The 13,522-nt window shown below is 39.5% G+C and overlaps 1 protein-coding gene across 2 annotated transcripts in view; it reads left to right on the forward strand.

Annotated features, from left to right (window-relative positions):
• Positions 1-13,257, forward strand: part of vegfc (vascular endothelial growth factor c) — a 37,963-nt gene extending 24,706 nt beyond the window's left edge. For both annotated transcript variants that reach the window (XM_084105762.1, XM_084105763.1), the window contains exons 5-7: positions 4,583-4,686; positions 10,830-11,148; positions 12,146-13,257. In XM_084105762.1, the coding sequence (XP_083961888.1) occupies positions 4,583-4,686; positions 10,830-11,148; positions 12,146-12,260 (538 nt within the window). In that variant the 3' untranslated portion in view covers positions 12,261-13,257. The remainder of the gene's footprint in view (positions 1-4,582; positions 4,687-10,829; positions 11,149-12,145) is intronic.
• Positions 13,258-13,522: the final 265 nt, after the last annotated feature.

The raw sequence follows: 13,522 nt of genomic DNA on the forward strand, positions 1-13,522 counted from the left end.
AGACACACTTAGTGCAAAGGTTGAGGGCAGACTGAGAAGTCTCGTGTCTCTCTGATCTAGAAAGGGAATCCACATCTGAGCCTGGTTTTTCACTGGATAAATCTGAGACCAAATCTGCCTGGGGACCTGACATTACGCCTGAGCCACTTAAACTCACGAAAATAGAGAGAGAGAGAGAGAGAGAGCGAGAGAGAGAGGGAGAGAGGGAGAGAGGTTAAGGGAAGGGGAGGGAGGGAGGGAGGTGACAAAGTAATAAATAGAGTGGGCTTGAAAATACAGAACAGAATGGCCCCAACCTGATTGTTCACATCCACATCCTTTTTTTTTTTTTTTGCTCTCTAAGGACTGGTTCATGATTGGTATTTCCTCAAGTTAGATTTGGAGAGAGGAGGGTCTGTAGGTCTAAATCTGACTTTGAGATTTGCTAAGTTCAAAGTTAACCCACAATACAGCTACATATGGTTGTGCACACAATTCAATTCTTCACCTCCTCTCAAAATATGGGCAGTTTCAATAATATTAATCAGGAGCATCCTTAGTATATTTTATATTTGGTTAAGTACAAATATTTGTCTTAAGCAATTTTGGATATTGATGATGATTTTAAACTGAAACTGTTTTCTCTTCTCACTAGTGTTCACATTTGCTGTATCACCTATACTGTTATATGTATCACATATCCCACTGAATTTAACCTTAACCTCTGTGTGCTTCTGCCTTAATTCTTTCCAACTCAATGAATTTAATCATTTAATTGGCATTAGAAATGACAACTGACACGTCAAAGGTGTCTGATGCAAAAATTCAAAGCTTTAGGCTAAATATTTTCTTAATACGTGGGCCCAAACCAAAACAATTGTTAGTTATCCCTGCTGTCCCCTATACTGAAAATGTGCACAGACTATATTTTGAGTATTGAAGTATTTTGACCACCTTCTCTTCATAGTGAGCCCCTAAAATATATTTTTTAGTGGATGGAGTCTTTCTAGCGGTCAGGAAAAGCATTGCTCTTGGCCTTTCAGTTTCATTGGACTGTATGGATTGTGGCAGTTTTACTACAGAGTATTATTGTTCCTTAAGTTTCTGGGATTTGTTGATATGTTAATAATAAATAAAAAATACTGCATGCTACAATCTATGTTCTATGGCTCGACTCCCAACATTGATAGTCAAAAAATATACAGATGGAGTTAACATAAATCTCTTTAGGTCCCACAGTGTGCAAGTTTATAGATGCCTTACGGCTGTGGATATATGTAAATGCATTGCAGATGTTTATAACCATATGCATATACACTGATTACTCTTCATGCAAATGGAAAAAGATTCCTTGAAATTCAAAGAGGCTTTAGAAATTACCTCCTCACACAGTTTTAATAGAACAGGACTCTCCTCGATGGATTGCTCCATATCATTTTTTCTTTCCTGCAGTCCACACTTAAATGGAAAAGAAAAGCAACATTTCACACCAGTGTTGATCCACTCTTAGCGTAGCACTCACTTTCCAAATTTGTAGATTCATATCACTTCAGAAAGGAGAAGCCAGAGTAAAGTTTATTTTGGGGGAAGCCTGTAATTTCACTGCCCAGTAGCTGCAGCCTTGAGAAGACAGATGGATAATAGAGCAGACAAGAAGATGGGCTTGAGCAAGTCTGTGACTTTAGTTTGGATCCTCCTAATAGGGAGTATTTATTTATGTATTTATTACAAAATGCATTACCTCTAAAGGTTGTTCAGTTTAGGGTTGGCGGGGGAGTGTTTAAAGGAAAAAGCTTGATGTAAAATGTATTTTGCAAGCAATGTCAAACAAAAGTCACATACTCCATATTCTTTGTGCGGTTAAAAATGTAAGAAACCACACTGAATCGCAGAAATGATTTGCAATACTTAGTGTATTGCACAAGTTTGAAAGAATTACAAAAGCTATATTGGGACCTGAGTATCGGAAAGTCTTGAAACATCAGATTGCCCAGATTGATCCCACGCCTACATGCAGTAGATCCTGGCATGTCTATGACTTGACATAGCAAAAATATGTTTCACCGCACGTCATGTGAGATGCAATCTTCCAGCCAACCAGAATCACGTATTCAGACAGACCATAGTATATGTTTTATTTATTACTTATGAACTGAATACTACATTTTGAAAGAAAACAATTATATTTAGAGTTCTTTATTGCAGGCACGTCCTGATTTTGCAGAGTTAGACGCTTTCCTGGGTCAACATATTGTGTTGATCCTGGAACAACATTCCTGTTCCCTAAACCTAACCCTACCCATAAATTATTCCTAAAATCAGAGGGAAATAGTTGGTGAATAACACTGATGCAGAAGCACCCTGATTGTAAGGCTAAACTTGACATAAAATGTAAACTTGTCCCTCAAATCTGATTGGATGTTGAACCTGTTGAATGTTGCACTTCGTGGAATCAGGTTCTGCATATTGCAATATTGTGGCATCTGCTTAAGCTATTTGAAAGAATCTGACCAGTTCTGTTCATGATTTAAAGGACTGTAGTGTGCTTCTACTTCATTCAACCTCCATGCCAACTACTCCATGTGCTACTGGTTAGCAGGACAGCAAAAAACCCTGATAGCATCTCTCCCTCCTTCCTTCTGTCTTAAATAGCTCTGACTCTTCCATCCTGTTGATAGACTGCCAGAGTCATGCCAAACCAATAACACAGTATAAAACGTTTTGTTTTGTTTTGTTTTGTTTTGTTTTTCTTCAGAAAAGGAAAGTTCATTTGAGGTGTGTTTAGTTAAGAAATGAATAATAATAATAAATTGAATTTTTATAGCGCTTTTCTCTAACTCAAAGTCACTTTACAGGGCAGAAAAAAAAAGAAAAAAAAACTATGGATAGGCAGAGGTGAAGAGATGGGTCTTGAGGCGAGACTGAAAGGTAGTAAGGGACTCAGAGGTGCGGATCTCAAGGGGAAGGGAGTTCCAGAGCCTTGGAGCTGCCCTCGAGAAAGCTCTGTCCCCAAAACTGCAGAGTTTGGACTTGGGGATGGATAGGAGACCGGCTGAGGTGGATCTGAGGGACCGTGAGGGTTGGTAGGGGGAAAGGAGGTCAGTGAGGTATGATGGGGCCAGGTGGTGGATTGCTTTGTAGGTAAGAACCAGAATTTTGTATTTGATCCGGTGGGAAATGGGAAGCCAGTGCAGTTGTTTTAAAACTGGAGTGATGTGGTGCCAGGATTTGGAGCGGGTGATGAGTCGGGCGGCTGCATTTTGGACCAGTTGTAGTCTTTTTATGTAAGTTGAGCTTATACCAAGGAGTAGTGAGTTGCAGTAGTCCAGTCGTGAGGAGATGAAGGCGTGAATGAGTCTTTCAGCAGCAGGGGGTGTGAGTGAGGGTCTGATTTTAGCAACATTGCGGAGGTGAAAGAAGAATGTTTTAATGACCATGTGGGGCTCAAGGGAGAGGGTTGAATCAAAAATCATGCCAAGGTTGCGTGCCTGGGGAGATGGGGAGACAATGGTGCCGTCGATGGTGAGAGTGGGGTTGTTGGTTTTGCCGAGTGTGGATTTGGAGCCAATGATGAGGAATTCTGTTTTATTGCTGTTGAGTTTGAGGAAGTTCTGTTGCATCCAGATTTTAGTAGCTGACAGACAGGAGTTGATGTGGGAGAGGGGAGGATTGTAGGGGGACTTTGTGCTGAGGTAGATCTGGGTGTCATCGGCATAACAGTGGTAATTCAGGTTGAAATGGTGAAATATCTGACCAAGGGGAAGCCTTGGGTGACTGTGGCTGTGGCAGAGGTGTGGTTATGGAGAGAGATGAAGTGGGATCTGTTGCAGAGGTAGGAACGTAGCCAGCTGAGTGCAGTGCCTTCGTTACCGAGGTTTTTAAGTCTGGTGAGCAGAGTGTTATGGCACACGGTATCGAAGGCTGCACTCAGGTCGAGAAGGATAAGAATGTTGAGAGAACCAGTGTCAGCAGAGGTGAGGAGGTCATTGAGGACTTTGAGGAGAGCAGTTTCTGTACTGTGGAGGGGGCGAAAACCAGATTGGAGGGGTTCATATTGATTATTGGCATGAAGATGGGTTTGTAGTTGTGAGGCGACTATGCGTTCCAGGGTTTTAGACAGAAAGGGGAGGCTGGATATTGGGCAGTAGTTGTTGAGTGAAGAGGGATCCAGACCAGGTTTCTTGAGGATTGGGGTGACAGCGGCAGTTTTGAAAGCAGAGGGGACAGATCCAAAGGAACAGTGAGGAGTGAGGAGAAATGAAGTGAAGTGAGTGATCTGAATAAAATTTATTTGTAGACAGTGAGGTCATCTTCCATGTCCTCTTTGAAAGTAGGTCATTTTACTATTGAATCAACTAAAGCAAACAGCCTAATTTGCAGCAAGGTTCAGACACACACCCTGTGATCAAAAGAGATGTGTCTATGAAATATCAGTTTCTGAGTTATAATAGTTAGGTCAACATCTACATTTTTTTTGTGTGTTTATGCGAGTCAGCGCTATTTGAATTAAAACTATTATTTTGCCTTTTATTGTGGATTTTTTTATATATATAAATCCCACGCTACCGTCTGTCTCCTTGCTAATCACTTATTTCCTCCACAGATGTCATGTGGCAAATAAAACATGCCCAAAAAATCACAGCTGGAGTAATCGCTTATGCAGATGTGAGCCGGTGCCCGACACCCTTCTTTCAAAACCACATTCTGGTAAGTGCTAATGCACGTTCACAGCCTTACAATGCTGTGTTTTTCATGTGTGTCTACATGCGACTGTATAAAAGAGAAACAAACCCACTGAAAGAGGGACCCAAAAAGAGACAGAACTGATGACAGAACTTCTCTTCTTTAGATAATTTTTGCTGACTTTTTCGCCTCTACAAAAATACACTTAGCGGCCACTTTCTTAGACACACATGTTCAACTGCTTGTTAATGCAAATATCTAATCAGCCAATCACATGGCAGCAAATCAATGCATTTAGACATGGTCAAGACGATCTGCTGAAGTTCAAAGTGAGCATCAGAATGGGGAAGAAAGGAGATTTAAGTACATTGAACGTTGCGTAGTTGTTGGTGCCAGATGGGCTGGTATAAGTATTTCAGAAACTGCTAATCTACTGAGATTTTCATGCACAACTATCTCTAGAGCAGGGGTGCCCAATCCTGCTCCTGCCGATCGACTCTCCTGCACAGTTCTACCTCTACATCTCCAACCCTAATCAAACACACCTGTCTTTAATTTTCAAGTGATCCTAAAGACGTTAATTGGTTGCTTCAGGTGTGTTTTATTAGGATTTGAGATGAACTGTGCAGGACAGTCGTTTGGCAGGAGCAGGATTGGGCACCCCTGCTCTAGAGTTTACATAATGGTCTGAAAAAGAGAAAATATTCAGCGAGTACCAGTTCTGTGGGCGAAAATGCCGTGTTGATGCCAGAGGTCCGAGGAGAATGGCCACACTGGTTCAAGCTGATAGAAAGGCAACAGTAACTCAAAAACCACTTGTTACAACTGAGATTTGCAGAAGAGCATCTCTGAATGCACAACACATCGAACCTTGAAGCAGATGGGCTACAGCATCAGATCATCACACCAGGTGCCACTCCTGTCAACTAAGAACAAAGAACAGGAAAATGAGGCTACAATTCGCAGAGGCTCACCAATGTTGGACAATGGAAGATTGGAAAAACGTTGCTGAGTCTTGATTTCTGATGCGACATTTAGATGGTATAGGGTCAGAATTTGGTGTAAACAACTTGAAAGCATGGATTCATCCTGCCTTGCATCAAAAGTTCATGCTGGTGGTGTAATGGTGTGGGGAATACTTTCTTTTCTTTTACACTTTGGGCCCCTTAGTACCAATTAAGCATTGTTTAAACACCACAGCCTGAGTAGTGTTGCTGACCATATCTATCCCTTTATGACCACAGCGTACTCCTCTTCTGATGGTTACTTCCAGCAGGATAATGCAAACTGTTTTTTGAACATGATATGAGTTCACTAGTCAAATGGTCTCTACAGTCACCCGATCTCAATCCAATAGAGCACCTTTGGGATGTGGTAGAACGGGAGATTTGCATCATGGATGTGCAGCCGACAAATCTGTAGCAACTGCGTTATACATCATGTCAATATGGACCAAATTCTCTGAGGAATGTTTCCAACTCCTTGTTGAATCTATGATGAGCTATGATGAATTAATGCAGTTCTGAAGGCAAACATAGGTCCAACCCAGTACTAGTTAGGTGTAACTAAGATAGTTGCCGGTGAGTGTATATCCATTTACAAAAAAAAGAAAAAAAAAAGAAAGAAAGTTTGAGGAATTATTATATTGAGGGTTTTGGCTAGTTTATGTATGTCTGTATTCTCAAATGTCATGACTTGCACTGAAATTATTTGAAGCATTTAAGTATGTTATGATTTTTTTTTTTACTTTGCATGTAATCAGAGTTCCCTCAAATTTTTGTTCTTGCTGAGCAAAACATAATTGTATTGGGCAAATCCCAAGTATACCAAACCGGCTCATTTATCACATTTCTTTGGACTTTTATGCAGTAACTTTAATTAATTAATTAATTAATTATACAAAGTATTCATTCATTCATATACATAAATACGTACATACATACATTCATATGTAATGTACTCATTTATTAATTCAAACAAAAATGTTTACAAACAAATTAATGAATATGCAGTTGGACTGGGTGGTGCCAGTGCCATTCTGTAATATAGGAAATAGTTTGTCATTATGGCAGATCACAATCACAGAATAAACTCTAAATTGTTGCCAAAAAAACAACACTCAATTCCAGCAATCAGTACCCTTGTCTACTTGTCATCAAAACAAGGCCTACAAAAACACTGTTGAGTTTCTGTAAAAGGTAGAACTGCCCATCATTTAAATCAAAAAAAATAAATAATCCCCAGCAAAGTGTACATAGTTAAAATGGAATAATGTCTCATTCTCAGCCTTATAATCAATCTCAAACCAGAGTTCTGGTTCAAGTGGAGCATGACGTAATTCAGGTTCAGTGCAATGGTAGTGACATACTTGTCTTCTTTACGCTTAGTAAATGTGACAGGTCAAACCTGAGATGGAAATGGCAGTCTGTTGGTTTATGCACACAGCATAATAAATGCATAAGCTATGTAGTCAGAAGACCCTAAGGCTAACATGTAGTATTGAGTCTCAAGCGGAGCAGATAGCAGTTTCCGAAATAGACAAATATATACTGCATGCGTGAGTGCAAACTGCTGCACACATATTGGGGCACTATATTAAATTTGAAAAGACAAGTTGATTTGGTTGTTGATGGTTATAATGCTATAGTATGCTGGCCAATTTTGTTGACTGTCATAGTGAAGTGGAATAATAGATTTGCATTCAGCTCCTCTGTAGCGGTTAGGGAGTGAAACACAGGTGAAATTAATCTTTGCTAAAGCAGACACACTAAGAGGAATGTGTCGGGATTGTTATTCTTGTTGCTTGCTTCGTGGAAATATCCCACATCACCTTTTACAGTACTTGGCTCAGTCCTTGACAGAAAAGCTTTATAGTACACCCTGCTAGCACATTATCTTGCAGGTCAGATTACTTTAACTACTAATAGCTAAGCACTACAGATGTGCCTCTTTCCAGCTGTGTAATTTCATATGTTCGAACATATAAATGCTCACTTCAAAGGTAGCAAGATCTTCCTCAGCTTCAGTGGCAGGTTACGTAAGAGGAACTGATGCTACTGATGTAAAGTGTAGGGGTTATTTCAGGGGTAGGGGTCTCCAGTACACACACACACGCACACACGCACACACGCACACACACACACACACACACACACACACACACACACACACACACACTCTCTCTCTCTCTCTCTCTCTCTCTCTCTCTCTCTCTCTCTCTCTCTCTCTCTCTCTCTCTCTCTCTCTCTCTCTCTCTCTCTCTCTCTCTCTCTCTCTCTCTCTCTCTCTCTCTCTCTCTCTCTCTCTCTCTGTTCGTTCTGTATGTCTTTTGAGGCACATAAACATAGCTGAAATGCTTTGAGAGCAGTTGTGTAGCTTGACCAGCACAGAGCAACACTGCATAAACACTGATTGCTGTCAGAGCGTGTAACTTTGGCTGGATTGTGTTTGGTGCTTGTGAAGCAGCCTTTTGCAGAATACAATATTTTTATTTTGTGTATGTACATTAACATTTTTATTTGTGTGGTTTGAATTGATCCATTTTTCAAAACTGTGACTTGACAAAAGTAACAACATATTTTCCTTGATTACATATCTTATACATTATCTTCAAAAACATTTTTGCATTCTTCTTCTTCTTCTTCTTCTTCTTCTTCTTCTTCTTCTTCCTTTTTTGTGATATCAGGACTAGTTTTTTACTTTTTGAATTTCAGTTTTTGTTGAATTTCAGTTTTTGTTGAATTTCAGTTTTTGTTGTATCTTGAATCTCCAACACCTGCAAAAATGTGCTCTCCATGCTATTTTAACCAATACGAATGCAGACTTGAATCTAAAGTATGGTAAATGAGGTAAACCCCATATCTCTCAAAGGGAATACATGCTATGAAATCATATGTGAGTTTAATCCAGAGTGACATTTAAATTTTTTTTTTTTTTTTAAATCCCCCTGTGTTGTGAAAGTTTTTTTAAAAATGTGGTCACTGCAACAAAATCAGACCAGCATGGTACCAGAAAGACCAGAAAGGTTCCAGTGAAAACCAAATGGTTTTTATTTACCGTAACTGAGCAGTTTCCCAAGAGAAATGTCTTGAAATGGCAACGGCAAACCACACTAAAAATACCATTGCCATGCCATGATTACCTCTTGTGGTGTTAAAAAAAAAACTACTGTCAGGATTTACTTAAGACACGCAGTGTTATTTTTGCGACTGACTGAGAAGTTTCCCTTTCAGACGCAATATCTATGGGAGGAGAGTATTTAATTGAATCATGCAAGGTGATTTCCTAAGGTTTGCGCTCGTCAATTCACTGGTATGTGTACCATTATGTAATGCCCAAAATGCATGTCTTAAACCAGACACTAATTTGCGCTGCTCCTGGTAGATTGCGTTGGTCATCCGGCTGTGTCTGTGTTCTTTAATTTGCACAATTTCAGTAGATCACACGCAAAACTTTCCATTCCCATCGGCGCTTTTTTTGTAATTGTGCTCTCATGCTAATTTAGTAAATCTGGCCCCTAAATGTTAAAATCATTCTGGTTTAAATGACATAACATTTTGTCCATTTTGCAAGATTCCCTGCACATGTGGAGCAACAACATGCTAGCAAACTCTTTTGGGATTCTTCGTAATGTGTCCACTATGTGTTTAATCATTAGCAATCACAAACACCAGTAACAATAATTCACTCTCTCTCATCAGTCAAATGTTTAGGCCATTTTGGGTACTTCTAAAACAAAGAAAGCAATATACTGTGGCAGAGTTGAATTAGCCACTGAATTTGTTTTCATCGAGTTGTAAAGAAAAACATCTGTTTAGGCCTTTGGGGGTAGCATGAGGAATGCTGGGTAGAAACACTGTATTTCTAAACATTTTGTCATGTCTGACAAATGTGCATGCTGGACATTGTTCTTTACTTGCGTAACGCTCTGGGAATTGGCCTGGCATTCCATAGCATTGACCGAAGATTTCCTCACAAATGTAAAAATATGTTGTAATGTAAAATAAGAAGCTCTGTCATGAAACTCTAGATGGTGCAGACTCATGGGTCTTTAACATAACTGATGATATTTACATCGCTATCTACATGGCACAAGCTGATTGGTTAATGTTGCATCAGCAGCCAATGAACTTGCTTCTCAGCATTTAAATAGTTAGCATTCACTTTAGCAGTTTGCAGCGCACTTTCAGAGTTCCTCTGAAACCCTCCACCTTCCCCACTTCCTGTATAGATCTGCTATATATCCTATTTTGATCCATATTATCCATATATTATGCTATATATCCATATTGCTGAAGCAGTATGTCACATCTTACATGCTCAACAGCAGCATATCAGTGTATGTATTGGCAGTAGCAAGTTCCTGCAACCTACAAAAACAGTAATACTCAACAGCATCAGTAATATCAGTAGCAGCAGTGTAGCAGATCTATTTCGCCAAGAACAAATACATTACCATTGTCATATCCATTACACCATGTCCAAACTACACGCGATGCGCGTTAAAAGGTATCTTTTCCATGTCAATCAGAGTTTTTGTCCTAACCAGCCGCTACGATTCTATTTTAGAAACGGTTTCTATTTTTCTGCGACGTCGCGGCTGGAACAACAAACACAAAGTGTGGCAATGATAATCTCAGGTACTGTTTATGTGCTTTATTTAATGTTAAAAGCATGCAATGTGACTTTGAATATCATTTAGTGCTCCTAGCTTTGTAGCTGTAAAAGCAACAATGGATAATTTACCTCAGATTTTGAAATTTAACAAATGGAAACAAGAACGTTCAAACTGTGAACAAACAAGTGTATTCTTTGACAAAGATTGTTGTAGTAACTCAGTAGCCTATGTATTTTTAATAATGTTTAAATGGTGTAATGTTTGTGAATTTGATTACGTAGCCTACTTATCCATTTTCTTGCAATTGCCGTCAAAATTACTCTCTGGTGCTGTGCACTTACCGCGAGACTCCACCCACACACTGTTCTGATTGGCTGTGGGTTTTGACTGATTTTGACGCATCTCGCAGTCGCGTCTAGTGTGGACAGACAAATGATTTGTCGCTGGAATCTTATCGTATCGCCTCTGGTTAGGACACGGTGTTAGCATGCTAAAAAACTTCATAGAGCTGTCATGATATAACTTCTATTTATCTTCTCTCCATCTGCAGACACTGAGCAGGACTTTTGTGGCCCGGACAAAGAGCTGGATGAGGAGACCTGTCAGTGTGTATGCCGAAAAAAGCTGAGAACGGCAGACTGTGGACCACTCCACTACCTGGACAAGAACACCTGTCAGTGTGTGTGTAAAGCGCAGCCCTCCTCCTGCGGGTCTCATCAGAGCTTCAACAAGGACACCTGCCAGTGCACCTGCGCCAAGGTGTGTCCTAGGAGTCATCCTCTCAACCGCACCAAATGTGTGTGTGAATGCACAGAGTCTCCTAACAAATGCTTCTTAAAAGGGAGTCGGTTCCACCCAGCCACATGCAGGTGAGAAAAGTTGTCTGTTATTTATCAAATGTAAAATGACTTTTGAGATACTGACAGAAATGTCATATCAATCTGCCATTGGACCCCAAACCTGCACCATTGGTTGAGCCTATTGTTGCTGTGTTTGATGGTTCTCCCTAAAGGCCTATATAAACTCACGGCAAAGTTCTTTTCCGTTTTTCGCTTAGGGCTAAAAAGAAGTTTGAAAAATCTTTTCAGAAGCATTCCGATGCATATGTAAATATGTAAATTTATGTGTTGCTCACATTCCTCTATACAACAAAAATGACAGCAGATAAGATAGCATCTGATTTTAGCTTTGTGTGCATATGTTTGCACGGGTTCTGCAATTTGACAGTCACGTCACATTTATTTATATACCACTTTATAGAATAATATTACTTTAAATTAAGCAGCTTTACAGCATTAAACATGAAAAATCTGAAAATTGTTGCTTTCAATTAGAATTTTTACTATAAAAGCAGCTGTCCAGTGTGTTGAAGTTTTTACTTGCGCCTGACCTTCGACGGACTGAAGAGAAGAAATTAACCAGAGAATATTTCCATTTCAAAGAAGGCGGAGCCTCAGAGCACCCACCTATTATATAATTGCTTAGGACCAATTGTAGTTCAAAGGAGTTTACCAACCGGAGCAAATTTTTCTGTAAAGTTCGCTTTGGCAATCCGTTTTCAATTCCAGAAACAAACTCTGAAACCTTCGGAACCTTTCTTCAATTACGCTTGAAGTATATCGGGGCCTTAAAACATTTGTGTCTGTCCATAATTATGTGAAATCCATGATTAACTAAAGTTTAATTACGTTAGCAAGTGTAAAGATAACTATTAAAGGTTGTTATCGTTTTATGCAAAGTGTCATATGCTATTCACACTAATACCAAAAATGTTGATGGATTTAATGTATGTACAGTAAACACTTTGCAGAATTATGGGTAATTAAGGCCCTTTCACTAACCTTTTTTTCCCTTTCTTATTGTTAGTTGTGTCTGGCCGCCGTGTAACGTGGACCCCAGGAAACGGAGATGTAAGGATAATGAGTATTTCAGTGAGCAACTTTGTCGCTGTATACCCACATACTTGGGGAGACTGGACTAAACAATCAACAGTGCAGGTAGCGCTGAATGCTTACGGACACGCTGGCATTTGGAGCAGTGCTAATGTTCGGCTGCTGCTTATCTGACTCACATGTGCTAGTCATGTGGACTAGTGTGGAGTAAGTGGGAGACAAGAAATGTCCACATTTAACCCCACATATCAAGCATGGGGTGAGCTATTAAGGACAGAGATAAATTTTCTAAGGCTGGAGCCATGTTTTTTTCATTGTTTTAACTGAATTGTCTTTTCATTATTTGTCAGATGATTATGATTATATAATTTATTGCCATGAAATGTTTTGAATCTCCCTTGTTCATAGCATTCATTTCGAATCTCTGCAAAGAAAAAAAACCACTGTGATCAATATTTTTGTATCATGTTAAGTCCCGTAAAAATAAAGTATACAGTTGTATTATATATTGTTAACTTATTTATAAGCTAGACTATCTTATTGAAATAATACTGCACATGATTCAAATTTATTCAGTTTTGACTACCAAATATATGCACCTATCATTCCAGATAAATTGTATCAAACTGACAGTGCAAGCCGGCAAAGAAATGTTTTTGTGCTGGAAGCATTGCTTGTTGACAATCTAAAACCATCATGCAAGTCACCTACAACATCGAAGACTCTGAACAAGGAAATACAGCATGATATTAACAGGAGAAAAACCTGGATATGGACCATATAGCTGAAACCTTGGTGCTACATGTATGCAGTTCCATAAGTTACATGAGTGACAATGTACACTTGGATGAATGGATTCCACTTACGTCACATCCAACCTGCCTCCTCCTCCTTCAGTAAAAGCAGTATACAGTGAGCAAGTGGTGTGTGGAATGACCTGAAGTTTCGAGATCAGTGGTATTTTAGGACTTTAACCTCAAAGGATTTGTAAATAGGAGCAATGTGATTGGCCCAACTCCACTTGATATCGGCCCACTGTTTCAGCTTACACTGTAAATATAATAAATCACCTCTGCTTCCATCCCAGTCCTTGCATCTGTGTCTGCCAAAAGTGTGTGTGTGATTTTTATTTTATTTTATTTTTTTTCTCCCTTTTTTTCACTGTTTCTCATTCCATAGAAAGCCCCTGTTGATCCATAATGGAACAATAATCTTCAGCCATCAGATGGGAAGAATCAGAAACAAGCTCTGGAGCTAAATCCAGCACATCTTTTGTCTTCTAGCATATTTATACAGCAGGTGGCCTCGTTCCCATGTGTTTTAACCCCAGTACATGCATAGACATTGTCTA

This window comes from Abramis brama (genome assembly GCF_963993115.1).
Source record: "Abramis brama genome assembly, chromosome: 2".
NCBI lineage: Eukaryota > Metazoa > Chordata > Actinopteri > Cypriniformes > Leuciscidae > Abramis > Abramis brama.